Genomic DNA, 26,039 nt, shown 5'->3' on the forward strand with positions numbered 1-26,039 from the left:
CAGGTGCCGTGTTAGGGCCGGGGATGCCGCAGAGAACGAGACGGACAAAGTCCCCTGCATGCCTGGGACTTGCACGAGGGGTGAGGGGTTCTGCTTGCCTCCCTCCATCTAGGACCTGGTGCTCGGGAGTGTCGCTGCAGAGGGGCAGAGGACCCCTCCGTGACCTGGACCTCCACAGTCGCTGCCCTCCTGGAGCTCATGGTCTGCTGGTTACTAGGAACGACCCTCAACACGTGGAGTTTCTGTTTGTGGGGGGAGCCCCATGCCCCCACCCCCCGTGCCCTGGCTGTGTGTCCAGCAAGGGGCAGATGCAAGCCCCAGAGGTGGAAGCTTCAAGGAGCGAATCTTGACACCCCCGCTCGACTAATAAATGGAGACTTTGACCCTCTTCTTACCTCCTATCTCAATATAAGCAAGAACAGCAGGTGCAGCCCGGAAGGTGTGTGATGGGGTCTGGGCACGGCCAGGTGTGGGGGGCGTCCCACGGGGTCAGGGCTGGGAGAGGGGCCATAGCATAGAACAGTGCCCAGGGGAACCTCAGCTTCCTTGTCTGTAGAATGGGTTTGCTGTCCTAGGAACCCTGCAGGCTCTCTTTTTCTCTTTCCGTCATTCAAAACGCATTGATTGAGCACCTTCTCTGTGCCTTCTCTGTGTCTGAACCTTGCTCCAGGTCGCTTTCTGTGCGAGGCCAGATGGCAAGTGGTTTAGGGCTGTTGAAACCGCACGACTGGGTGGGTACCGGGTGAAAGCCTCGGGCTCCGTGTGCACAGGGAAGGGCTTGGTGACGTTCCAATAAAATCAGCCGGGTAGTAGGGCTGGTTTAAAGGGCTTAAAGCGGGGCTTGGTATAAAGTAGGCACCTCATTAATGCTTGTTCCCCGCCTGGAACACAGCAGGCACTGCACTAATTCCTGGCCCATGCAGGGTTTACAGTAGGCACTCCCTAAGGCTTTGGCCGTGTCTGGTAGTTCACTCCTTAACGTCTGGACCACATCTGGTAAATAGCAGGTGCTGCATTAATGCTGGACTCCGGCCCGGTATACAGGAGGCGTCCTCTTAATGCTTAACGGACAAGAGGAAGGTTCATTTCCGGTCTGGCCATGCCAGGGCGCCTCCCCGGAGACCTTGAGGGCTGATGCCCCAGCGCCTCCCGGGGGAGGGAAGCGCGAGGTCGCCCGGTCCCGCTACTGCCGCGGCGGGGTCCACACCTCTCGGCCCGGGGCCGAGGGACCCGAGCGGGGCCGAGCGGAGCCGAGCGCCGCCGAGCCGGCCCGCCGAGTCCGCCACATTCCCACAATCCCGGGCGGCCCCGCCCGGCTCCCGGCTGCGCGTCCCCCTTCCCACGTCGGCGCAACCTAACCCGCGGGCGCGCCCGCCGCGCCGCGCCCCGCCCCGCCCGCGCGTCGCCCCGCCCCGCGCCGCCGCTAGTCCCGCCCCCGCCGCGGGCGCGCGGGCCGCCGGCCCCTCCCATTGGCCGCGCCGCCCGCCCGTCGGCGCTGTCCCGGCGCGGGTTAGGTTGTGCGGCGCTGTCGCTCGGTCGCGGCGGCTGCGGTTGGCGGCGGCGGCGGCGGCGGCGGCGCGGGCGCGGGCGCAGGGCGGCGGGGCGGGGGTGCGCGGCCAGGCGGGGACCGGCGCTCGCAGGCGGCCGAGGTGGACCGGCCGGCGCGGGGGGCCGAACGCCGAGGGCCAGGCGGGCGCGGCCGGGGCGGCTCCGGGCCAGGCCCGGGCCAGGGGGCGGCGGCGGCGGCGGGGGCGGCCGGCGGGCGGCCGGGGCCGGGACGATGACTCTGGAGTCCATGATGGCGTGCTGCCTCAGCGACGAGGTGAAGGAGTCCAAGCGGATCAACGCCGAGATCGAGAAGCAGCTGCGGCGGGACAAGCGCGACGCCCGGCGCGAGCTGAAGCTGCTGCTGCTCGGTGAGTGCGGCCGGGCCTGCCGGGGTCCCGCGGGCGGCGCGGGTGTGGGCGCGGGCCGGGCGCGGCCGCCCCCGCCGTGCTGCCCGCCGCCCGGGCCGCTCCCCGCCCGCGCCGTCCGCAGCGCGCGCGGGGCTCCGGGGGGACCGGCCCCCGCCAGCCCCGGCCCCTGGGGGAGGTGTGCGGCGGGGGTCGGCCCTGCCGGTGCCGCGCGGGTCAGCCCGGGCGCCTCCAGGGTCAGCCGTGCCTGCGCTGCCCGTGCGGGGCTTCCGGAGTCCCCCCGGGGCCAGCCAGCCCGGCTTCTGTGTGCACAGCAGGCGTGGGGACGGCCCTGCCCCTCTTGCCCAGATTAGGGCCCCGCACCTTCCACCGAGGACCCCTGCCCCCACTGTCGGGGGTGGGGGCTCCCCAGAACCCTGGAGCGCGGGTCCTATGCCACTTCTCAGCCCGCAAGCCCCTTGCCCGTGCAGAGCCGGCCCTTCCTCCCTGGGCTGCGGGATGTCCCCTTCTCGCTGGCCCTGCATCTGCTCAGGGCCAGACCTCTGGGCTGCAGTCCACCAGCCGTACCCCCTCACCTCCCAGGATCTCGCCTTGGTTCTTCCCAGCAGGTGTAGCGCTGTTCGCACACGCAGGGTCTGTCCCCCCGGAGCACCCCATCCCCACCACCTGCGGGAGAGGACAGCCCTTCCTTCCCTCAGGGCTCCCGTTTGGGGCGGGGGTCCTCAGAGCCAGCCAGCTCATCACCCTTCCCCAAACCCATTCCTTTCGTCTTGCAGGGAGCCCCTCTCCCGGGTCCTCCCCGTCCTGGGGAAGATTCCTGTCCCGGTCACCAGGGTCCCAGTCTTCGTCTCCCCAGGGCACACCTGTTGTAGGGAGCACGTCGGCCCAGCTGCTGGCAAAGTGCTGTCGCCCAGAGGAGGGTTGTTGAAGGACTCTACTGCCCAAGGCAGGAAGGTCGTTTACAAAACAGAAACCCTTGCCCTGCCCTTCTGAGCTCTGCTCGGTTCCCGCACTGCAGGGAAGGCTGGAAGTGCTCACACGCCGTCAGAGGTCAGAGGAGCGTGGCCGTGGCCGGGCCCAGGGTGGGAGGAGGCGCTGGCTCAGAGGGCTGTGCTGCGGGGTGGGGGCCGTCCAGAGGAGCCGCGTCTGCCGGGGAACGGGCCGTGGCCGCGGCCGCTGGTCTTGGCGGGAATGCCTTGCTTCTCCTGGCTGCAGTGGCCCTGCTGGGCCCTCCGTTTGATGAAATATCTTCCTTGTTTTGTGGTTTTTTTTTTTTTTTTTTTTTAAACAGACGCGTTGAGTTTACCCAAAGACTATAAAATACGCCAGCTTTGCAGAAAATCCAGGCAGAGAGTAAGCTTCGAGTTTGGAGGAGACTTGCAGTGGGTTCTGGGGGGCCTCTGGGAGGCTGGCGTGGCTGTGGCTGGTTTTGCAGCATGACGCGGACTTTATTATGGGAAGGGGACCGGAGAAGTGATTGGCGTGTTAAGGATACTGCCAGAGGGCCTTTTCCTGGGGGCCTGTGAGCCTCTGGATGCCCCGCCACTCGCCCTGAGCACCCGAGGTTTGGATGGACATGGGGTTCCGGGAGCAGTGCACGGCTCACGCTCCTGCAGCCTTGGTGTGTGTCTCCAGTCTCCCTGGACTGAGAGACCCAGCGGGGCCACCTGCCCAAAGGGTCCCAGTGCCTGCCTGGGGGAGGGGGTGTGGACAGCAGCACCACCTGTCTCTGGTCCCGCACTGCCGCTGCCCTGTGACCCTAGAGAGGCACCTGGCCCTCTCCCTGCCAGCCTGCGCTATGGGGAGTCATGCCCCCGTTTCAGGGGATTGTTCTGAGTATGGGGGGGCAGTGGGAAGAGGAGGAAGAAGTGAGCTTGCAGGTCCAAAGGGGGGGGTCTGCGGCAGGAAGACGGGCGTGAAGGCTGGAGTGGGGGGCTGAGCAGCATCCCTGGCCCGACCCACTGGACGCCAGGAGCACCCACGGTGGTGACAGCCACAGACGTCCCCGGTACTACCTGGAGTGCCCTGGAGACAGAATCGCCCCCGTCTGGGACCTGTCCACCCCCACCCCCCCCACCCCCCGCCAGCCGGTGCCCCGCGGGAGTACAGGGTCTCAGGTGCGCTTTGTAGAGCTGGGGTGTAGACCGTGCACGTTGTTTTGTTGGCTGTTTCCTGCTTACAGAGTGGGCACGGGCGTGTGTGTGCAAAGCTGTGTGTGTGCACGCGTGTGTGTGTGCACGGGGTTCGCACTGTGCGTGTGAACATGTAGAAGGCAGGCGTCCGGCTCTGTAGGTGCTGTTGTTCAGGTGGGGTCTTGCTCGGCTTTTGTCTGCTTGGGGACGGGAGTAGAGAGCACGGCCGGGCAGCGAGTGCGCCCTGCCAGGCCCCGGATCTGCGGTCCTGAGAACTAGCTACGGTTCCCCCCATTTTATGGAAGAGAACTCTAGATTGGGGAGCGGGGGGGGGCCGCAGACCCGGTGAGGAGCTCCTGGACAGGGGTCCCAGGCCGGCCTGGCTGGCTTCTGCCTCCTGTGACCTCTGCTGGGCGAGGCTTTTGCTGTCGTGGGTCTGTCACTTGGTAGAAAACCACGGCGGAGGCGCCTTCTCTGTTCCTTAGGGCAGGCTTCCTGTCTGAAAACCGGTCTTCATGGGAACCGTGTTACTGCGGGGGTGCAGCGTGCTGGCCCGGCCGAGCCGGCGGCTCTGGGACTTCTAAATAAAGCAGGGCGGTCAGTTCCACAGGCTTCCTGTCGGCTGCGCCGGCCCCCAAAGCGCAGTGAAAAGGCCCGGAATCTGGCATGGGGTGTGGTGGCCGCGGTGGGAAGGGCGCGCCTCCCAGTGCTTGGAGGCTCGGAGGACCGTGCCGGCGGCGCTGGCTCCGGGCAGGGGGGGCGGGGCTGCATCTCCTGCTGCCTGGGAGAGCGGGAAGCCCCCTCGGGGAGCCTCTCGTGCCCCCTTGGGTTACCCCTGGGCTGTGGTAGGACCGTGACCTCCCCCGGGATGTGCCATGTGCCCCGAATTTAAATTTTGTGGTTTTTTGTCCAAATGGTCCTCTTTCTTTGGGGACAGTGTCTGGAAGTGTCGCAGAATTGCCCTGAGGTCTCCCCTCCCTCAGTTTCCCTGCGTGAACCCGGAGGATGCCGGCGCCCGCCCACAGCTCTCTCCCCGCCTTGCCGTGGGGCCTGGTAGAGGTCAGCTAGCGTGGGGCCCCCTGGGCTCAGCTGCCGGGTATGTCCTGCCGCTGGGGTCGCTGGGGTCGCTGGGGCTGCTGGGGCCCGGCCCAGCCTCCGAACTCCGCTGGCACAGTGATCTCTCCCTGCTTCCTGCTCTGCCCCCTCCCTGCGTGCCCGGGACCGCTCGTGGGCTGGTCGCTGCGGTGGGCGGTGAGGAAGCGTTCTGTCTTGGATACTCGACCGCAGAAGGTTTCACTTTCGTATTTTTGCGGTGGAGCCCTGCTCTGAGCAGCCCGGCATCGTGGCCCCGGGCATTGTGGTGGGCGGCCCCGGGTGTCTGGGGCGCAGCCGTGAAGCCAGACAGAGCTTCCAGGAGCACTCGGGGAGGAGGGTGGGTGGTGTTTGTCTCTCTCCGTCCCAGATGGCGCAGGGTGCAAAGTTCAGCCCCGGGTGGGCGGGGTGGCCAGAGCCTGATGGCCATCGGGCAGCGGGAGGAGTGGTCGCCACGCTCGTGCCCTGCTGGCTGCTGCTGTCCCGGCCGGTGGCGGTGGCCTGTCAACTGAGGACATGCAGCCTCGGTGGCCTGCTTGCCCGGGGCCCTGACAGCTGGGGGGGAGACGAGGGGCGCTCCTCGGTGGGGGGCTTGGCAGGACTCAGGCTGCTCCCAGAGGACCCCAGCCCCAGCCCCCAGGCTCGCTGGTTCGGGGAGTTTGTGGCCCCACTCACAGGGGTTTGTAGTTGCTGTGCTCCGGGAGGGCCTCCCTGTCTTCCTAGGGGGCCCGTGTGTCTGTCCTCCTGAGGGCGTCTGACTGGTCGTCCTGGTCCCCCTGCTCACCTGCTGCAGGGCTCCTGCTGGTTCCTGCCGCGGTTCCCCGCTTCCGGGTCCCCGCCAGCCTGGCCCCCAGGGCAGAGCTATCCGTGACCAGTTAGCTAGTGGGACTCGAAGCCCCCAGGGAAGTGGGGTGGGAGTGACGTGGACCGCCGCTGCCCCCGCTCGCAGCCCGCCGGGATGCACGACTCCTTGCGCGGGCATGCCCGTTGCCACCGTGTGTGCGGCGCTCTGCTCTGATGTAAGCAGACGGGGCCGCTGGGGACACAGCTTCCAGCCGCCTTCCTCGTGAGGCCCTCCTGCCGTGGGGGGGGGCTGGCTTTGAGGGCTCCCCGTGGAGCCGGCTCGGAGCAGTTCGGGCACACTCGCTCTGGGGTGAGGCTGTGTCTTCCAGCCTTGCTTCCCGTCCATCCCGTGGGATGGCGCCCTGGGCCCGAAAGACGGTCATGGGGTTAAGTGAGATGGTGCCACGGACGCCCGTGGGCCACGGCAGGCACTCAGCAGGTAGAGGGAGCTGTTTTGTCTGGTCACTGCTAGTGGCAGCCCGTTGCGAAAGCCACCACGACCGCCCTGGGAGGCGTTATGCCCCACCAGGGCCGAGCCAGAAAGTGCTGGAATGCGGTGTCTGCTCCCGTCTGACTCCCATGACATGGAGAGAATCCCGGTGACCTTCCAGAATGATTGCGAGGGTCAGTCGGGGTAGGGGGTGCCCCCGGGATGGTCCGTCCTGGCCAGCAGAACCCTCGGTGCCTGAGCAGGGCCTCCTGTCTCGAGCTTGGTCGTCAGAGGTGAGGGAGTCAGGATGTCCTTCCTCCTCACGGTTTCCGGCTGCTGCTGGCTGGTGGTGCCCAGTGCGGGGCGGGGGGGGGCAGCGTAAACCCCTCCAGTGGGCCGAGTGGGAGCTCGGGGCTTCGCGTCGGGAGCAGCGGGCGGGAGCGGACGGGTCAGGCCGCTCAAGGAGGCCCTTGGGGCGAGAGTGTCAGCGGGGGGCCGGCGGGCTCCTGAGGGTCTCTCTGACCCTCAGCCACACTTCCGAGGAGGTGTCATGAGCTCTGTCCCCACGCCTCAGCTGGGTGGATGGGGGGCTGGGCCGGACCGGGGGGGGGGTCACAGTACCCCGGCTGCCTGGGTGCCCCGGGAAGGGCGGCAGTAGGAACCTGGGGACAAAAGTGTGGGCTCAGAAGACATGGGCCAGGTGAAGGACACCCACCCAAACCAGCAGGGACAGCCACTCCCACTTTTGGACCTCGGGTACAATAGGCGTGGTGGCCTACCCGGAGGGCGGCCGCTGTCAAGGGGAGGCCCCCGCTGACACGGCTGGGTGTCCAGCGCCCTTCCCTCCTGGGGGGGGTTGCCCCCGGCACCTGTGCTCTCTCAGGAGCCGCTGCTGCCGGAGGGGTGCTCCGCCCAAGCACCCAGGCCAGGTGGCTCTGTGTCGAGGTCGCTGGTGGCGTGACCTCAGCCAAGCCACCCACCCTCTCTGCATTTCAGTTCCTGCACCTCCCCAGAGGCAGTGCCGTGACAGCTCTGTCACCGAATGAATGAGTGCGTAGGGGCGTGTGACAAGGGAGGAGCCAGGAACCGCCGTCCGAGTCCCGTCGGTGATCTCAGGCCTGTCCAGACAGCTCAAGGTCCCTGTTGGATTTCAGGAGTCCCAGGTCCCCGGGGGGCTCTCATTGTCTCTCCATGGTCCTGGCGGCTACTGGCTTCACCCACACCCCACAGTCATGGGCAGCCTGGCTGCCTGCCCCTGGGGTCCAGGGCTCCGTGGCTTACTTTGAGTCTCAGGGAGATGAGACCAGCTTCCTGCCCTAGAGGCCCCGGCCCTTGGCCTCTGGAGTCCGTTCCCTGCCCACCTGGGGCTTGGGTTTGGACTCCTTCTCCCCAGCAGCCCCCACCCTGGAGAGGGTGGGACAGTGGTTTCTGCTTTCCTCCATCTTCGTCAGCTGGTCTCTGCTGGGCACACATCACTCCTGAGGGGGATGTGTCAGAGCGTGCCCAGAGGGCGTCCACAGGCTCCCTGCCCCTGCTGTGTCCCACTGACCCCGCGGGGCAGGCGCCAGGCTGGCCTGTATGCTAGGGCCCTGCTCTTGGAGTGACGGCCCATCGAGTCCCCTGCCCGGCGCAGGGGTGCGGAGGCCCCGTGGGGGATGCTTGACAAGCCGGCGCGTTGGGCTGGGACCAAGTTCATTCCACTCATTCATAAAACACTCGTGCTGCGCCTTCCATGAGCCGGCCTGTGCTAGGGGCCGGGGGCGGGGGCTGCGAGCAGAGCCCCAGCCCAGTGTGCACACCGGGAGGGGCAGACCTCACGGAGGGGCGGCTGGGCTGGCGTCCTCTGGAGAAGGATCAGGTGCGGTGCCGGCTGCTGGGGGGCTTCTTGGAGGCGGGAGCTTGAGTTTCTATGCAGGAGGTGCCAGTCATGCTGGGAAGGCTGTTTCCGGGTCGGGTGGGGGTCGCGGATGTGTCTGTGAACGCCAGGCAGCCCGGCGGTGGGATGTGCACAGCTGGAACCTGGAGCCCCACGGTTCCCTCCGAGGAGGGGCTGGGGTTTCACCACTCGTCCCGGTGCATGCGTCCCCCCACGGCAGGGACCCTCCTGTCATCCTTCTCTCCACACCACCCCCAGCAGCATGTCCTCCACGCCCTCCCGCATGGCAGAGGCCCCTGGGCCCCATCCGGCTGTCGCTTGTGTCCACGGGGCTCCTTTTCGGGGCTGTGCAGCACCTCACGGTACGGCTGGGCCATTGCTGTGACCATCTGCCTGGACTGAAGGACCCCTGGGCCGATGCCACGTCTCGGGCTCTGGGAACGCTGCTCTGACGGTCACACATGTGCTGGCGTGGACATCGGTGTTGGCTGAGCGCACAGTTCGGGAGCTCGTGCGTCTGGGGCAGCTGCGCCGGCGGGGCCGGGGGCCTGTGCGCATAGTGAGGCTCAGGCTTGGGAGCCTCCCATATCTCAGCTGGAGGGGGCTTGCTTTTCTACTTGTTGGGCAGCCGTCAAGGGCTCTGAGCTGGAAGGGCACGTGGGACCAGGTCTCTGCGGGGGGGCGTGACCGAGGGTCAGGTAGGTTGAGTTGGAGGCCGGAGGCGGAGGGCCAGGGCCCCACGCGTGTCTGTAGGAGAGAGCCCAACGGGAGGCGAGGGCAGGGGTGGCCGGGCCCCAGGGGGCGGGTGAGCGGCGGCTTGCGGGGGCCCGGCCATAAGGTCCAGGCAGGCCTTGCCCCGAGACCCTTCTGGGCAGGTGGACACTGGGTCACATGCGGCAGTTCCCGGGGCCAGGGATCCTGTCAGAGGCCTGAGTCCCAGCTCCCAGATGACTGATATGGCCGTGGTTCAGCTGGCCCGGGAAGCAGGGCATCTGGAAAGCTAACTGGGTTGCTCTGGCCGACTCAGCCTTGCGCCGAGCCCAGTCTCCTGGTCTCTCTCCCTCCCTCCCGGACGCTGCGATGGCCCAGCGCCTCGTGGGCAGCAGGCCTGGCCTGTGCCAGGGTGGAGGGCCCCCTTGCCCGCCACGCCCGTGCACCTGGCCTTGACGTTGGTCCGGAGCGTACCCACCATGAGACGCGCTTCTGTCCTCCCAGGGTGGCGCCTCCCTGCCTCCGCCCCCCCACGCCCTCCCTTCTCTGTCCTTCCCCGCAGAGGGGTGGCTGCCCTGGGCGGGGTCACTGATCAGACCGAGACGGGTGCCTGGTGTGCCCGCTGGCATCCTCCGTCCCCTCCCGCTTGATCGACATTTGATTGACATGAGTATCACGCGAGTTCGTGGGGTGTGATCCACGGATTTGATACGTGGAGGTGCCGGGGGATGGTCACCTCCGTTAGGTCAGGCCGCACACCCATCACCTCCCACGGCCGCGCCGTGTGTCTGCGTTTTGGTTCTTTTGCAGACCAGACGCCGCGTGACCTCGGCCATGCCCCTTGTCCAGGACCCCCTGACATCTCCCGCGGCTGATCCCGCATGTCAGGCTTCAGTTTTAGGGCGGTGCCCCAGACGCCCGTTTCCCTTTGACCCTCTCTCTGGCCAGGCCGGGGGCCGCTTCACAGACGTGCCTCCCACACCTTCCATGGCCTCCTGGGGCCCAGGGCAGGCGTCACGCTGACCGACACCACTGCGTGCGTGTGCGCGACCCCTCCGCGGGCGTGCACTGCCCCTGGAGTGGTACAGCGGGGGCTGTTTCTATCTCCAAGGTTTATTTTTCTGAGAGAGCAGCTCACACACTTGAGGGCGAGGGGCGGACGGAGGGACAGAAGCCCAGGCTGACCACCCAGAGCGCAGAGCCTGACCTGGGGCTCGATCTTCGACCCTGAGATCACGACCTGAGCCGAAACCAAGAGTAGAGCTTAACCAGTGGTGCCTCCCAGTTCCTTTTTGAAAAGCAGGGGTGAGGCCAGTCCCTTTCCCACCAGACGTGCTCGCAGACCCTCTTCGGTGGGTCTTCCCCACCCCTTGTGGCGAGAGCCGTGGCCTGCGTTTCCCAGTGGCGAGTGGCCTCCGCCTGGGACCTGCCTCGTCTCCCCTTCGGCCTGACCCGTGGGCTGTGTCTCGGGGTTTGGCTCGCGTGTGTGCATCTGTTCGGCCGTTGTCTGAGATGGACATGGCCTGACGGACCGGCGGGGCGGTTTCCTTTCTGTAACAGAGTTTTGTCGAAAACGAGTTCGAACCCTCGGCCATCCTGCCTCACAGAGGACCCTGGACAGTATCTGGGAAGGTCTGTGTTTGGCACACCAGTGGTGCTCCAGGCATCCTGGGCTGGGGCTGGGGACGCTGCTCAGCCCCCCGCAGTACCCGGGACATTCCGCTGCACCCCCAGAAGAATGACTGTGCCTGGGGTCCACAGCGCCACAGACCCAGGGGCACAGATCCGGGTCAAGAGGAAACTGCATTGGAAATTGCATTCCTGGAGTCCCCACAGTGTGGGTCCCTCTGGGCATATGTGGAGTCTTGTGCACGTCCCTTCCACTTCTTCTTGTCCCTGGAACTCTCAGGGGTGTCGGTCAGAGCGAGCAGGTGTCCTGTGTCACCTGGAGAGCAGAGGTGAGTCGTCTGAAGTAGGACAGACAGGGGATGGCGCGAAGGCAGCCACCTTCCTTGATGATGGACCCACGGTCATTGTGCTTATCCCGGGAAGGCCCCGCAGCAGTTGGTGAAAGCACCAGAGAGGCGCGGGTGTGACAGCCCAGGCCCCTGGGGCTCAGGTCTCCCCGAGTGTGGTCGGTCCCTCGGGTGTGGACCGAGTGCCTCCCGGCTGCAGGATCGGGGGACACGTGAGGCCCACGGAACTGGTCTGTCCCAGAGGCCGTGGTCAGTCGAGCAGGCCAGCGGCAGACGCCTGCAGACGGGCTTCCCCTTCGGGCCACGGTCACAACTCCAGGGGCCTGGGAGGGCTGCCTGCCCGCGGGGTGCCGGGGCCTTCCGGAGTGCAGTCCACGTCACGGGTGTGGGAGCCGGCAGTGGCCGCACGGAGGACCCCGCCCGGGCCGTGCAGGGACGTGAGCAGCCACGGGGCTGACGGGGGCGCGGGGCGGAAGGAAGCCTCGGCAGCAGGTGCGGTGAGGCGGGGGCTTCTGAGCCTGTGAGCAGGGGGGTCCGGGCGGCCGTCGGAGGCCACGCGCGCTTGGACGTTGGACGTTGTCTCCTGCTCTGCTGTCACTTCGCTCCCCAGCTCGGCCTCCCGCGGCGGACAGTCTCCGAGGGTCCGGGGTCTGGGCCACCCGGGCTCCGAGTCCCTCCCGTGGTTGGAGTAGCCGTGGCCCTGTCCCCAGCGCTGCTGCAGTCCTCACGGCCTGGCGGCTGCCCTTTCCCATCCCCCTCTGCCCGTGGTGCCGGACAGCGTGGCACAGGCCGCCGTGCGTCTTGTGACCCAGTCTTGGAAGCGACACCCGTCGTCTGTCCTGCTCTGCCAGCTGGAAGCAAGTCGAGGAGTCTAGCCCGCCCTCCTGCAGGGGTCCGTCTCCACCTGGGGCCCAGCTGTGTGGCATGGAAGACCCTGTGCCGCTTGGCCCCTGGACCAGCGTGGGGAGGGGCTGCCGGGCCGCACTGTGGGGGAGCGGGAGCAGAGCAGAGCGCGTGGCTCAGGGCGCCGGGGGGGCTGGGTGAGGGCACAGTGGATGGGTGGCCGCTTTCCGGGCCTTCCCGCCTGTCGGCCGATCCCCCGACCCCTCGAGGCTGAGGTGGGGGTCAGCGTGCGGCCTGGAAGAGCCCGGTGAGCCCCGCACCCCTCACGCCTGCAGAGGGAGGGGGTCCGACACCATGTGCACCGGCGGACGGGAGGGAGCAGACACCGGGCTCAGGGGTAGCTGGGGGCCTCCGTGCGTGGACTGCGGGTCTAGGACTCGTCCGGGTGGGTGGGTCTGTGAGGTCTCAGCTAATGGGGAGGGACAGCTTCTGTCCTCAGACCACCCTGGCTTCCGTGCAGAACTAAACTCTTGCCCCAAAGTGAAGGTGACCCTCGTGGGGCCCTGGATGAGGAGTGTGGTTGGAGTCCACGGAGACGTTGCCAGACTGGACGTGCCATCCACCGTGGGCGTGGGCAGGTCCTACGGGGCCGGTGGGCCTGACTGTCAAGGAGGCCATGGCGCCTGGCGGAGACGCACGGCGGCGCCTCACGGCGGCCTCTGGGGCGCTGAGTGCGTGTGGAGGCCCGTCGTCTGCCGTGTGACCGGGCTGGACGCCTGGGGTACCCGCCTGCTCCGCACCTCAGTGCTGGGTGCCCTGCAGACACCCCCTGCCCACGCTGGGCCTCGGTTTCCCGCTGGGTCAAAGGGCCGTCCGCTTTGGGGTGTGACCAGGTCGTAGTGGGGATGCCCCTTGCAGAGCGGCCGCTGCTGGCCAAGGGTGCCCCACGGCCCCCTGAGCACCGAGTCCCCGGGCTCCGACCCCTAGTGACCCTGCTCCACGAGGAGGCGCGGGCGGGCTCCGGCCTGGCGCTCACACGGCCCTGTCCGCAGGCACCGGCGAGAGCGGGAAGAGCACGTTCATCAAGCAGATGCGGATCATCCACGGGGCGGGCTACTCGGAGGAGGACAAGCGCGGCTTCACCAAGCTCGTGTACCAGAACATCTTCACGGCCATGCAGGCCATGATCCGCGCCATGGAGACCCTGAAGATCCTGTACAAGTACGAGCAGAACAAGGTGAGGCCTGGGGCCCGCCCTGCACCCGCCGGCACCTGCCTTCCCCACCGCGCCTCGGTCCTCCTGGCCGGGCACCGCGCCTCGGTCCTCCTGGCCGGGAGCCCTCAGCGCCGTGTCCGCTCTGTGTGCCTCCCGGTAGGCAGGGCCTCTCCCCTCCTGTTTCCAGAGTAACGGCTCCTCGAGACCAGAGTCACTCACGGGGCAGGTCTCCCCGTAGTGTGTAGTTCACGGCTTTCTGACACACACAGCTGTGCAGCCATCACCTCTGTCTAGTTCCAGAACATTCCATCACCACCAGGCACCCAGGTCCCCGTCACCTGTCAACGCCCCTCCCCCAGCCCCCAGCCCCCATGAGCCCCTTCCTGTCCGTGGAGGGGCCTGGTCAGGGTGTGTCGCACGCGTGGATTCACACTCCCTGTGGCCTCCTGTGTCTGGTCCCCTTCCTGTGTGTCGGGGGCTCAGGGTCCGTCCTCGGGGCTGTGCGGGGGCCTCGCTCCTGCTCCGGCTGTTCTCACACGTCTGTCGGTCCGGCGCCCGAGGGCTGCGTCACGCTCCGTGTGCAGGTGGACGTGCTGTGCACATCCGCTCGCCCGCGGACGGGCGCCGGGTTTCCGCGTTTGGCTCCTGGACGGCTGCCGCGGTGACGTTCACGTGCAGCATCTGTGTGCACACCTGTCGCCACTGCCCCGGCCGTGTCCCCGGGAGACGGGGACTCACAGGGCAGCAGGGGGTCTGCCCTCGCGAGGAGCCACCGGCCCCTCCATGCAGTGTGCCCCCGGCCGGGCGGCAGTGGGCTCTCGCTGGTGGCCCCTCTTGGCTTGGCTTTTGTAGATCTGATTTTGGGGGTTTCTTGGTCAGCCCTGGAGGTTTGCCCTGGGCTCATGTGAGGCACGGGAGTCCGTACTTACACAGGGCGCGTTCAGTGAATCCGTTCGCTTTCAGGCTTAAGAAGGGCCGTCCGCCAGGCCACTGCTACATTTCCATTTGGCACCCTCTTCCCTCTGTCCCCAGGTCACAGATGACCAGGGACCCCCAGCCGGGCCTGGTGTTGGGTGGGCGGCCGTCTGGGGCGGGGTTTGGGTTGTGTGCTCGGCTGGGGTCCGCTGCAGCGTCCGACCGCAGGCCGGTGTGTGGACCATCCGTGTCCCTCCGTGTCTCGCAGCGGCCGCCCACGGCACCCTCTTTTGGTCCATACGGTGTTGTTGCTGCACACGGTACCTGTTCCTTGACGTGTCGTCCCTGATGGCATTGGGTACAGGGACGGAGCTGGGGCCACAAAGCCGAAGGCACTGTCCTCTGGGGTGTTCGAGGCTGTCACACGTCAACAGCTGGGGGTGTCTTCCTGGGCCGGCGTCGGCCTTTGCAGGTCCAGACTGTGGGGCAGGTGAGGGCTGGAGGCCACGGCTGCAGGCACCGGTGTGGGGCATCTCTCCTGGCTTTCAGAGCGCGGGCTAGGGCTCCCCCACTCCCCATTTCGGCTTCTGCCCAGGTGTGTCTCCCCAGACCCTCCGCTGTGGCCGGCTGGGCTGCCCTGTCCCGACAGGCAAGTGGACAAGCGGGGTCTCCCGAGTCTCGAGCCCCGGAGGTTCCCCGGCCAGCGCCCTGCCCTGCCCCCACTCCCTTCAGAGGTTGCTGGGGTTTGAGGAGCCGTGGGCCGGGGGTAGGGGTGCAGGCCCGACGGACATCGGAGGTGGTCCTGTTGCCTCACCTGCGAAACGGGGCGGGGGGCTGCTGCGGGGGTGGGTTCATTGCGGTGCCTGTTTTGTTTTGGGTCTGACCCTCGGTCACTTTTCGCGGAGTCTGCTTCTTCGTCTACGTGGTTGCTCCCATGCCGCCTGCCGCCCCCACACTGGGGCACACGTGTGGGGCACACAGCCGCGCGGCCTGGTGCCAGGAGCCCCCTCACTCCCGGGCTCTGGCACGGGGACCTCCCACTGAGGGACAGCCCCTGCGGCTCCCTCTTGCTCCGTGCCCACATGTGTCCGTGCTGCTCTGGGGCGGAGGTCCCCGCTTGGTCGGGCGCCCCGTGGGGCCCAGGCGCCGGCGAGCCCACGGCTCTCCCTCCTTCCCCGCAGGCCAACGCGCTCTTGATCCGCGAGGTGGACGTGGAGAAGGTGACGACATTCGAGCACCGCTATGTGCACGCCATCAAGACCCTGTGGGACGACCCCGGCATCCAGGAGTGCTACGACCGCCGGCGGGAGTACCAGCTCTCCGACTCCGCCAAGTAGTGAGTAGGCCACGGGGGGCTCGGGGACGCTGCTCAGGGCCGGAGGGCCGGGCGTGCTTGACGGCGTTGGTGGGCCCCTCTCTGAGCCCACGCCGGTGCCAGAGCAGGGACGTTCATCTGGAGAAGCGAGGCTGCAGCCCGGCTGCCCGGCCAGTCCCCTTTCTCCCGCCGCCGCGGCTGTCCTCGGGTAGCCCCGTGGGGGTCCCCCGGAGCCAGCCTGACTTCTGTCCCATGAGAGCCGGGGCGGGGCGGGGAGGCCTCTGCAGGGTCCTGGGTCCACCTTATCCCGAGTGCTCCCGGCTGTTCCGCCCCAGCTGGTGAGGCTCAGCGCTGGGCCCCTTCCTGCTGCTCAGGGACCACGGTGGCCGGGCCGTCCCCCCCCAATCCCCTGCCTTGCCTGCCAGCCCGCGCAACCCGGTGCCTTCTGTGTCGCAGCTACCTGGCTGACGTGGACCGCATCGCCACCTCGGGCTACCTGCCCACCCAGCAAGACGTGCTTCGGGTCCGTGTGCCTACCACTGGCATCATCGAGTACCCTTTCGACCTGGAGAACATCATCTTCAGGTACTTGTGGCCTGGTGGCCGTGTGCGGGGGGTCCATGTGCCGGGGTGGCCGTGCGCGGGGGGGCCATGCGCCGGGGCTGCTGTGGGTGCCGTGCGCCATGGTGGTGGCTGTTCGCACCTGCGGTGGGGACCACGACAGGTTGGCTGGGTCTCGGTCTTTGCTCTCGGGGAGCTTCCGAACCAGGACGGGAGATAGACTCGTGAATGTCGCTAGGTTTTGCAGTGAGCCATGTCCCGGAAGCAGTAAGGGCCATGGCGGTTCTGGCCAGAGCCAGCCTGGAGGGGAGGGCCTTCTGGGGGACCTCTGTGACGAGCCTGTGGCTGGGGCAGGGCGCCAGGGTGTGTCGGTGGGGCAGGGGGTCTGGAGTTGGGCCGGAGCTGTGGGTGCCACAGGTGGTAGAGGGGCCTGGGGACCCGTGCGGAGCCAGGTGACGGGTGGTTCCAGACTCCGGTTCCTGGGCCCATGGGGGTTCCTGGCATGTGGGCAGAACGGGGCCCCGTCCTGGCAGGGGGTGTGGCCTGGGTAGACCTGGGCCATCCTCGAGGACACGGGCCCCGCCATGCAGTGAGACCACGGAGCCGCTGGGTGGTGAGGGCGAGCGTGTCGCCTGGGGCCACCGCGCGTGACCACAGATGGGCGTTCTGAAGCCACAGGCATTTCTGTGGTCCCAGCATCAGAAGCCGAGGATCAGGGCGTGGGTGGGGCCGGTTCCTTCGGAGGCGGGGAGGGGCGTCTCCGGCTCCCCGTGCCTCCCAGCTGCCCGGGGTTGTCAGCCGCCCTCCGTGTCTCCGTCACATCCCTGCCCCCGCGGTCACACGGCCTGTTTTTGTGTGTCCGTGTCCGGAATTCCCTCTGGTGATTGCAGGGCCACCCCACTCTAGCCTGGTGTCGTTTAACTGATGACATCCGCGGGGACTCAGCCCCGGGTTCTGGGGGCACTGAGTTTGGAGGAAAGGTTTCAGCCCGGTGCCCGGAGGCCCAGGAGGGGCGGGTCCGCCGGGTCTGCCGGCCGGGAGGGCCCCGCAGCACCCCATCATGGTGCCCCCGCTTCCCTGCTTAGGCTCCCGCTGGGGAAGGAGTTGGTGGAGCAGGGGTCCCAGAAGGGTGGGCAGCTGTGGCAGCTGTCGCTGGCCATGGCTTTCTGCCCTGTGGCCTCGGAGCACTGGCTCTGGAGAGCACTGAGGAGCCTTTGGCCTGAGACTCCCCCCCCCCCCACGACAGGGACCTGCCGGGAGAGAGCCGGGTGCCCCTCTGGCCCCCTGCACCCTCCCTCACCGGCTGGGCCTCTGCCAGATCCCTGTGTGAGTCCCTGGAGCCTCGGAAGCCCTACGCCCCCGCCCTGTGCGGGTCCGATGTGCGTTTTCCTGGTGAGGGTTCGGGGTTTGGGTTTTCTTTCTTGTCTAATTGGGTCCTTGGTGGGGCTGCCACCTCTGAATTCGGAGCTGAGGCCTGTGGGGCACAGGCTGGGGCTTGGGCCGAGCACGCCCCCGGCCCCCGTGTGGGCTCTCCCCCGGGCCTCCCCCTGACTGCGGCGCCACCTCTGCCTGCTGGTCCTCTGCCCGGAGTGCCCGGCCCCCGCCCTTCCCCTCTGTGAGCTCAGGCTGTGCGTGTCACCTCCTCCCGGCGGGATTTCCCTGCTGCCCCTCCCCGGTCTGCACTTGGCTCTGTCGTGGGTCCACACCCTCTGGCACTGCCAGTCCCTTGCCGGCCAGTCCCTTCCCTAGCTGGGCGCCCATAGGGTCCCCTGACCGGAGCGGGATTGGGTCATGGCCCAGCTGCCCTGGCCATGTGAGGAGATGAACCTGGTCCCGGACAGGGGACCTTAATTGGAGAGACATGTGGCCCAGAAAGGCCGTGGGCCCAGTGCCTGTCTGCCCCTGTGGCATGCCCCAGACCGGCCACAGCTGCTGCGGTCCTTAAGGCCTCACATGGGGCCCTTGGCCCATCACCTCCCTCTCCTGTCACCACCCGGCCGTCCCTTCGGTGTCCTGGCACGTCCACCGTCCGCCTGTGCTTGGTGGAGTCTCCTCGGGGCAAGCCCCGCCAAGCGGCCGCACTGGTGTTGGCTGTGCCCCGGGCGACCCTGATGTCCACCAACCCCCCACCCTTGGCAGGGCCTGGCTGGGGTCCCCTGCCTCCTGTGGGCCACCCTGCCTGCCTGCTCTTGGCGTCTTTTAAAAAGTAGCGTCTTCCCACATCGCAGAAAGCCGAGGAGCTGCCCCGTAGCAGGCGGCAAGCCCCTGCCCCGTGTCTGTGCGGCTCTTGTCCCCCGGCTGCCCCCTCTGCCCAGGAGCCCAGCCTCCGGACTATCAGATGGCATGTGCTTTTCGTGCCAGCGGGAGCTGCGACCTGCAGTTGCTCCTGGCAGCAGGGGAAGCGTGTCGCTCCGTGGGCCACCCCCTCGGTGGCGAGGCGGGACCGGCGTGGCGTGCGGGCGTCCTCGGTTCATCTCGTTCTGCTGCGTTCCACGGATGGTGCTTGGCCGACGGTCGTGCATGTAGCCCAGGCGAGGGGTTGGGTCTCCAGATGTGGGACCTCGGGTCCAGGGGTTGGCCTGTATCTGGTCCCCGTAAGCGCCGGGTTCGCGGACTCCCGTCCTGTGACTCCTCCGTCAGGCGCGGCTGCTGGGGGCGGCGTGTCCTCTTGGCTCTGGCACATGCGGGCGCGGGGGCTCTGCTGGCTCTCACAGACTCGGGGGCCTTCCAGGCTCTAGCAGACGCCGGCCTTGTTGGTGGCAGGGGTTGGTTTGGGGACAGCGGCGCTGAGCCCCCCGTTTCCTGCAGGATGGTGGATGTGGGGGGTCAGCGGTCTGAGCGGAGGAAGTGGATCCACTGCTTCGAGAACGTGACGTCCATCATGTTCCTCGTGGCCCTGAGTGAATACGACCAGGTGCTGGTGGAGTCGGACAACGAGGTGAGGTCCCCGTCCCCCGTCCCCCGTCCCCACCCTGCGGCCTGGGCGCCCGTGGTGCTCACGACTTCCTCCCGCAGAACCGCATGGAGGAGAGTAAAGCCCTGTTCCGGACCATCATCACCTACCCCTGGTTCCAGAACTCCTCGGTCATCCTGTTCCTCAACAAGAAGGACCTGCTGGAGGACAAGATCCTGCACTCCCACCTGGTCGACTACTTCCCCGAGTTCGACGGTGAGCGGCGCGCCGCGGGGGCCGGGGCGGGGCCGGGCTCGCCGCCCCCCCCCCCCCCCCCCCGTGCTCTCTGGGCCTCGTGTGGTGGTGATTGGGGGATGCGGACCCTGGTGGAGGCTGGTGGCACGGCCGGTGGGGGCTGGGAGCCTCCGTGTTCCTCCGCACCTCAGTGCCGCCCCCACCCAGCCTCGGTGAGCGGAAGGTCTTTATGTTCCCAGGGGTGCAGCTTCGTGGACACCGCCACTAGAGGGGTGCACGGGGCCACTCTGCTCCCAGGTCCCTGCTTGCCTGGAGCCTGAGTGGGGGGGAATGAGGCCCTGGGACTGGGGGGGTGACCCAGGACCCTCTTCCCCTCTGAGTTAGCCTGAGCTCTAACAGAAGCCAGAACAGCACGGACCATCCCCAGGCCCCTCTCCGGCACTCTCGCTGTGTGGCCTCGCCGCTGCTGCCTCCACACACGCAGGACGGGGAAATGACACGGGACTCTAGGGCAGTCCGGGCCTGGTCAGTCCAGAGCCTCAGGGACATGCCCGTGGCCCGATGGCTGTGTGCGCAAGGCCAGGGCAGCAGGGGCACGTGGCTCCGTGTGTGCCCGCGTGTGGGCACCCGTGCGTGTTTGGGTGTGGGTGTTGGGGGGGAAGCCGTGGGAGTGCAGTGGGGGGGCGTGGGGCTGGGCAGGAAGCTCGCGGCAGTTTGGAGGTGGTCCGGGGTGTCTGTGGGCAGCTGCCGGCTGAGAGGCCGAGGGCCCCCGGGTGGAGGCCGGCCGGCGGTGGCAGAGCAGCGGCCTCGGGGGACAGCAGCTCCCCTATGGGCCTGGCCATCAGCCCTGGGGCTCCCACTGGGGAGGCAGGAGGCGACACCCCTGCTTGGCCAGTGCCCTGTCTGTGCTCGGCGAGTGTCAGTGCATAGACCACGGGTGTCAGTCCTTGCACTGCAAGTCTCTATCCCTGTGTCTGTCCGTGCCCGGTGGGTGTCTCTGCACGCGCCCAGCTATCAGTCTGCGCCCCGTGGGTATCTGTGACCACCCCCCCCCGCCCCCCGGCAGGTGCAGGCCGGCCTCGCTCACCCGCCCCTGCCTCCGCCTCCCCAGGGCCACAGCGGGACGCGCAGGCCGCCCGGGAGTTCATCCTGAAGATGTTTGTGGACCTGAACCCCGACAGCGACAAGATCATCTACTCCCACTTCACCTGCGCCACCGACACGGAGAACATCCGCTTCGTGTTCGCGGCGGTCAAGGACACCATCCTGCAGCTCAACCTCAAGGAGTACAACCTGGTCTGAGCCGCCGCCGCGGGGACAGCTCGGCCGCCGCGGGGGACAGCTCGGCCGCCGCGGGGACAGCTCGGCCGCCGGCTCTGCTGGCCGAAGAGTTGATTTTGTTTGCATATTTTTAACAAAGGGTTTTTATTTCACAGTTATCAGGGGACCTACGTCTTTCTTTCTATACACCTCGTGCACCTTCTCACCTGTGTCAGCGGCGAGGCCGCCTTTTCCTGGCCTTGACTCGTGGCTCGCTTTTTTCTATTAAAAAAAAAAAAAAAAAGAAAAAAAGAAAAAGAAGGAAAAGAAAGACAAGACCAGCGAAGAGACCCACGAGTGCCGCGCCCCCGCCGCAGCCGCAGCCCGGGCCGGCGGCCCCCCGGCGCTCAGCGGGGACAGAGCCACCCGCCGGCCTGCGCCCCCCTCCTGGCCTTCACCCCGAGGCCCCAGGACTGTGACTTCTCTTTCTCTCGCTCCCTAAGTTATTGACGTCCTGGACTCCAAGAAGTGGGGGTGGGCGGCGCCCTCGGCTGCCCGCCCTGGGAAGTGCCTAACCTTTGCTTCTGGTGAGGAAACAAGGCAGCGCGTAGGCTCCGTGGTCAGGAGACGTCGAGGCCTGGGGGCTCTCCTGGGGCCCCAAAGGCTGCTGTCCAGACACCGCCAAGGGCCGTGGGCACCCCGCTGCGCCCAGGGAGCCGGACTGGGAGTCGGTTTCGATGTGTTCTGTTTTGAAGCCAACTTGGAAGCAGTGGGGGCAGGGGGCTCTTTCAGAATATTCTCAGGTCAGTCCCCGAGCGGCAGAGAAGGGACTTGCCCGCGGCGGTTCCCAGGCGCGGCCTCCGGCGCAAACCCTTGCTCCCACTTCTGCCCCCCCCCGCGCCCCCGGCCCCCGGGAGGCGAGCACGCAGCACGACGCGCACTTTGCCTGGAGCCGTGGAGGGCCGGCGGCTGCTGGTGCCGCAGCCCCGCGTGGCTTCCAGGCCTGGCCACGGCCACGGCCACGCACTGAGCCAGAGCCATGGGCTGCCTTGCCTGGGCCCCCTCCTTCTGAGGGGCTCGGAGGGTGGGAACAAGTGGGGGCTGTGTTTGGGGGGGTGCGTTTTTATCTGACGCAGACTGAGCACTACAGTGTTTTTTGTGGGTTTTGTTTTGTTTTGATTTGCACAACGTAGCGGGAACGAGCTGCCAGTGATGCCTTGCCCCCCCCCAGCCTGGTCTGGGCCGCCCGCCCACAGGAGAAGCAACTCGGACAGCAAACCGGACGCCAGGACGCCAGGCCTGGCCTCGCTCCCTGCGCTCTCCTGACGCTGTCACAGGAAGGAGGGGGCTGGCGGCGACTGCGGGCAGTTCTGCAGGGTGGGGCGGCGACATTCCTAGTGATCAGTCCTCTCTGGGGACAGTCCTGCAAGGGAGGGGGCGTGCCAAAGTCCGCAGCGTGTGCCCTGGGTGCTGCTGGGGGGGCCTGCCCAGGGACTTCGGGGGTCTCGCAGGGTGGGCACCTCGAGGTCTCAGCGCCTCTCGGGCCCAGATCACAAGGGAGGTGGATTGGGCCTCGGGGGCGCAGGGTGTGACTGGGCCAAAGTATTCATTCTTCCCGGAGGGAGCAGTGTGCCAAGCACCCCAGAGCCAAAGTCTGGCTGGACCGCCACGCCACCCCCGCCCGGCGCTTCTGGAACCCCGAGGGCCCAGGGCCGGAGGATGGGGACACTGCTGTGTGCCATAGAGGGTCGGAGACCCACTCTGTGCCAGTGCCAGTGGGGCCTGGGCGGCCCGGGCCCCTCCCTCGCCCATTGTGTGGGATTTGTTTTTCTCATTTTCCACCTTGGGGAGCTCCATCCCCCCCCCCCCCCCGACTGTGTCAGGTCCCAGCAGAGGGGCCCTGGTCCCCCATCCCCTGCTCGCCCGAGAGACAGCCTGGTGCCAGCGCCCCCGAGCGACCGCCGCTGGCCCCCTCTGGTTATACTTGTATATTATACAGTCCTGATTTCAGACGGTTTCAACCTTAACCTATTTTAAAGAAGAATATTATATAAAAATACTGTTTTTAAACCTTTTGTCATTTGAAATGCATGTATTGTTGTGCGCGCTGGCGGACAGGCCCGTTAGCTCAGTGCCAACCTCCCGGGGCCAAGGCTGCCATGTGGGGGCGGGGGCGGGGCAGCAGGCTCCGCTCCGCGCGTCGGGGCCCTGACCCCTTAATCCAGAGAGAGCTGATGGAAATTGACTTTTCATATCTTTCTCCTGAAATGAATTCTGTTTTAAATTGGAATAAATTTTGTTCCTAAATGCTGTGGCCCCCTCTGGCTTATTTCCTCTCACTGGCCATAGCAGGTGGGCGGTGGGCACTGCAGGGGCGCCCGAGCTCTGGAGAGTCTTGCCTGGTCCCCGCGTGGCCGGCTGCTGTGTGAGCTCATGGGTGCGGCGGCCACAGCGGCCCTGCTTGGGCTCCAGGGCCCCCTGCTCTGAGGTTCTGTGACTTGGCCCCGACTTCCGCTTCATTCGTCTAGACTGGGGGGCTGGAGCATCTGGCCAGACGTGCCTCCTGACTGGGGGTCGGGGACCGAGGAGCCTGCGTCCTGGACATTCTGTATTTACTTATGTAAACTGAGGAGGTTGGGTCTGTCTCGGTGATCTTCTCTCAGACCTTTTTCCTTCTTAAAAAATGGTGAGTACACATAACAGAATTCACCACCTTAACCGTCTCCCAAGTGCACTGCCCAGCGGTGTGAAGCACTCCCACACCCCCACCCTCCGTCTCCAGAACCTTCCATCTCCCCTCATGGAGACTCTGTCCCCACGAAGCCCGGACTCCCCACCCCTGCCTGAGTCCCGGCACCCACCGTCTCTTCTCTGCGAATGGGACTCCTCTGGGGCCCTCCTGGGAGTGGGGTCCAGTGGGATGTGTCCTGTGTCTGGGTCCTCTCAACAGTGTCCTTGGGTCCCTTCGTGTCGTGGCAGGCACTTATCACCAGGGGTTAATCTATGAAGAAAAGTAGAGTAGCAGGGCAGGGTGGGCAACAATAGTGACATGAGGACAGGGCATTCCAGGGAGAGGGCATAACCTATGCAAAGGTCCTGGGGCAACATTGGGCTTACACAGCCAGGGGCCCTGTGTGTCTGGAGCAGAGTGAGCGAGGGCTAGAGAGGGAGGAGGGGAGGGCGGACGGAGAGGGCAGGGTCAGGTCGTGCAGAGCCTAGGGGATCACAGGGGAAGGACTTGGGCCCCAGGAGGTGGGGAGCCTTGGGTGTGGGCAGAGCCAGGTGCAGGAAACCTGACTCGGGAGCTCGTGGGCGCCCTCTGGTGGCTGCTGCGGGGAAGCCGGACCGGGGGCGAGGGCGGGAGCCGGCGATCCCGGGCGAAGGGGACCGCGCCGGTCCTGGAGGGCGCGGTGGGGGCTGGCCCGGTGCAGGCAGAGGACGGGGCAGGATCCGGGCAGTGGGCGGCGGGGAGGCGGGGGAGGCCCTGCCCCGGCGTCCGCGCACCTGGACGTCATGTCCCCCGCGGCCGGCAGGCGCCGCTCGCCAGCCTCTGGTCTTCCCCGCCCTCCTGCAGCCTGACCGCGTCTTTCCGGTGAGGGCCTCTCCTCCGCTCCAGCAGGGAAACCGAGGCACGGAGGGGCCAGCCGCCTGCCCCGACGGCGGGCCCGCGGTTGCGGGACTTGCGCACCAGCCGCGGCTGTCCCGCCTGGCGCAGGTCGGGGCTCAAGGGCCGCGCGGGGCCTTTGTCGAGCCATCAGGAGAATTTCAAGGCGGGAGGCCTGCAGAGCCGCGTTCCCACGCCCCCGAAGCCTGCCCTGCCGGCCGGTGGACGGACACCTGGGCAGCTGGGAAGGATGCTTCCAGGAGCACAGGTGTGCGAGAACCTGTCTTTAAAGTGTAAAACTAGCAGTGGGGCCACTGGATGAGGACTTCTTGTCTCCTCCAAAGAAATGATTCATCCACTGAAAACCTGGTATCCCAGGTTGCCTCTGGGCCACCTTGGCGGCGCATGACCTCAGCTGTGGCCAAGGACAGGGTCCAGGGACGGACAGCCATGGCCCTCAGGGGCCATACACCCAGCATCCGAGGAGTGGGAGGTACTTGGAAATGATGTAAATATCTCATTCCTCATTAAGCGGAAAAGACTTTTTTTTTCCTTCAAAGATTTTATTTATTTATCAGAGAGAGAGAGAGGGAGAGAGAGCGAGCACAGGCAGACAGAATGGCAGGCAGAGGCAGAGGGAGAAGTACGCTCCCTGCCGAGCAAGGAGCCTGATGTGGGACTCGATCCCAGGATGCTGGGATCATGACCTGAGCCGAAGGCAGCTGCTTAACCAACTGAGCCACCCAGGCGTCCCAAGACTTTTTTTTTTTTTTTAAGATTTTATTTATTTTTTTTGACACAGAATCAGAGATCACAAGTAGGCAGAGGCAGGCAGAGAGAGAGGGGGAAGCAGGCTCCCTGCTGAGCAGAGAGCCCGATGTGGGGCTCAATCCCAGAACCCTGAGATCATGACCTGAGCAGAAGGCAGAGGCTTAACCCACTGAGCCACCCAGGCACCCCCAGAAAAGACATTTGAAAAAGATTATTTATTTGAGAGGGAGAGGGAGCACGGGGTGGGGGGGCAGAAGGAGAGGGAGAGAGAATCCCAAGCGGACTCTCTACTGAGTACAGAGTCCCAGGGCCTCGATTCCAGGACCCTGAGATCATGACCTGAGCCGAAACCAAGAGTTGGCCGCCCAACCGAGCCACCCATGTGCCCCAAGCAAAAAGGACATTTTTAATACCAGAGAAGCAGCGAGGAGTATGTTGTCTATGAATAAGAGAGAGAGGGAGTAAGTAAGTGCAGCCCAAGAAAACTCACCAGAGCCAGTGGGAGTGCAAATCGGTGCATGCACTTTGGCAAAAGATAGTATCTGGGAGGGCGGCAGGGGGCTCAGTGGGTTAAGCAGCTGCCTTTGGCTTGGGTCATGATCCCGGTGTTCTGGGATCGAGTCCCACATGGAGCTTCTTGCTCGGCAGGGAGCCTGCTTCTCCCTCGGCCTCTGCCTGCCGCTCTGCCTGTGCTCGCTCTCTATATATCTGACAAATAAATTTTTAAAAAAATCTTAAAAGAGGGCGCCTGGGTGGCTCAGTGGGTTAAGCCGCTGCCTTCAGCTCAGGTCATGATCTCAGAGTCCTGGGATCGAGTCCCGCATCAGGCTCTCTGCTCAGCAGAGAGCCTGCCTCCCTCTCTCTCTCTCTGCCTGCCTCTCCATCTACTTGTGATTTCTCTTTGTCAAATAAATAAATAAAATCTTTAAAAAAAAAATCTTAAAAGAAAAGATAGTATCTGGGAAATATCTCATAACCTAGCCCTGCCACACGTAGATATTTACCCCCAGAAAGTCAGATGGAGGACGGTCATCAGACGGTGTGTGCCGAGTGCCCACGACTGGTTCCTCAGGGCAGCCCCAAGCTGGAATTTAACCAGGAGGAAGGGGAGGAGGAGGAGGAGGAAAAGAAGAAGTGGTATAGAAAGAGGTGGGGGGGGAGGGGAAGGAGGAGTGGGGGGAGGGCAGAGGAGGGACAACAGGCAGGGCAGGGCTGGGGGAGGGGGTGTGGGAGGAAGGAGAGGAGGGAAGCAGGAAGAACCTTGACCTACACAAAAATGAGCAGGAGGATCATAGATCCAAATGTCACCTGTAGGGGCACCTGGGTGGCTCAGTGGGTCAAGTGACTGCCTTCAGCTTAGGTCAGGATTCCAGGGTCCTGGGGTCCAGTCCCGCCCTGGGCTCCTGCACTGGGAACCTGCTTTTCCCTCTCCT

General features: G+C 66.0%; 1 protein-coding gene and 1 long non-coding RNA gene across 3 annotated transcripts; one reads left to right on the forward strand and one right to left on the reverse strand.

Annotated features, from left to right (window-relative positions):
- The first annotated feature begins 1,712 nt into the window (after window positions 1-1,712).
- GNA11 (G protein subunit alpha 11) lies at window positions 1,713-22,538 on the forward strand. Its single transcript, XM_059159421.1, has 7 exons — window positions 1,713-1,916; window positions 12,869-13,053; window positions 15,129-15,283; window positions 15,719-15,847; window positions 18,632-18,761; window positions 18,839-18,992; window positions 20,083-22,538. The coding sequence occupies exons 1-7, from the start codon at window positions 1,781-1,783 to the stop codon at window positions 20,271-20,273; spliced, it is 1,080 nt and encodes a 359-aa protein (XP_059015404.1). The 5' UTR covers window positions 1,713-1,780; the 3' UTR covers window positions 20,274-22,538.
- LOC131823278 (uncharacterized) lies at window positions 22,319-25,711 on the reverse strand. 2 transcript variants are annotated; one of them, XR_009350543.1, is made up of 2 exons: window positions 25,611-25,711; window positions 22,319-23,232 (listed from the first exon to the last, which is right to left on the reverse strand). It is a non-coding gene; the product is annotated as an uncharacterized LOC131823278 (long non-coding RNA). The 2 variants fall into 2 exon arrangements; XR_009350544.1 differs by lacking the exon at window positions 25,611-25,711 and adding an exon at window positions 25,097-25,342.
- Between the last annotated feature and the right edge of the window lie 328 nt (window positions 25,712-26,039).

This window comes from Mustela lutreola, chromosome 2 (genome assembly GCF_030435805.1).
Source record: "Mustela lutreola isolate mMusLut2 chromosome 2, mMusLut2.pri, whole genome shotgun sequence".
NCBI lineage: Eukaryota > Metazoa > Chordata > Mammalia > Carnivora > Mustelidae > Mustela > Mustela lutreola.

Coding starts and splice junctions, on each gene's coding strand:
- GNA11 (XM_059159421.1), top strand. CDS start 1,781: ATGACTCTGGAGTCCATGATGGCGTGCTGCCTCAGCGACGAGGTGAAG. Junction 15,848..18,631: donor CTGGAGAACATCATCTTCAG/GTACTTGTGGCC, acceptor CGTTTCCTGCAG/GATGGTGGATGTGGGGGGTC. Junction 18,762..18,838: donor TGGTGGAGTCGGACAACGAG/GTGAGGTCCCCG, acceptor TTCCTCCCGCAG/AACCGCATGGAGGAGAGTAA.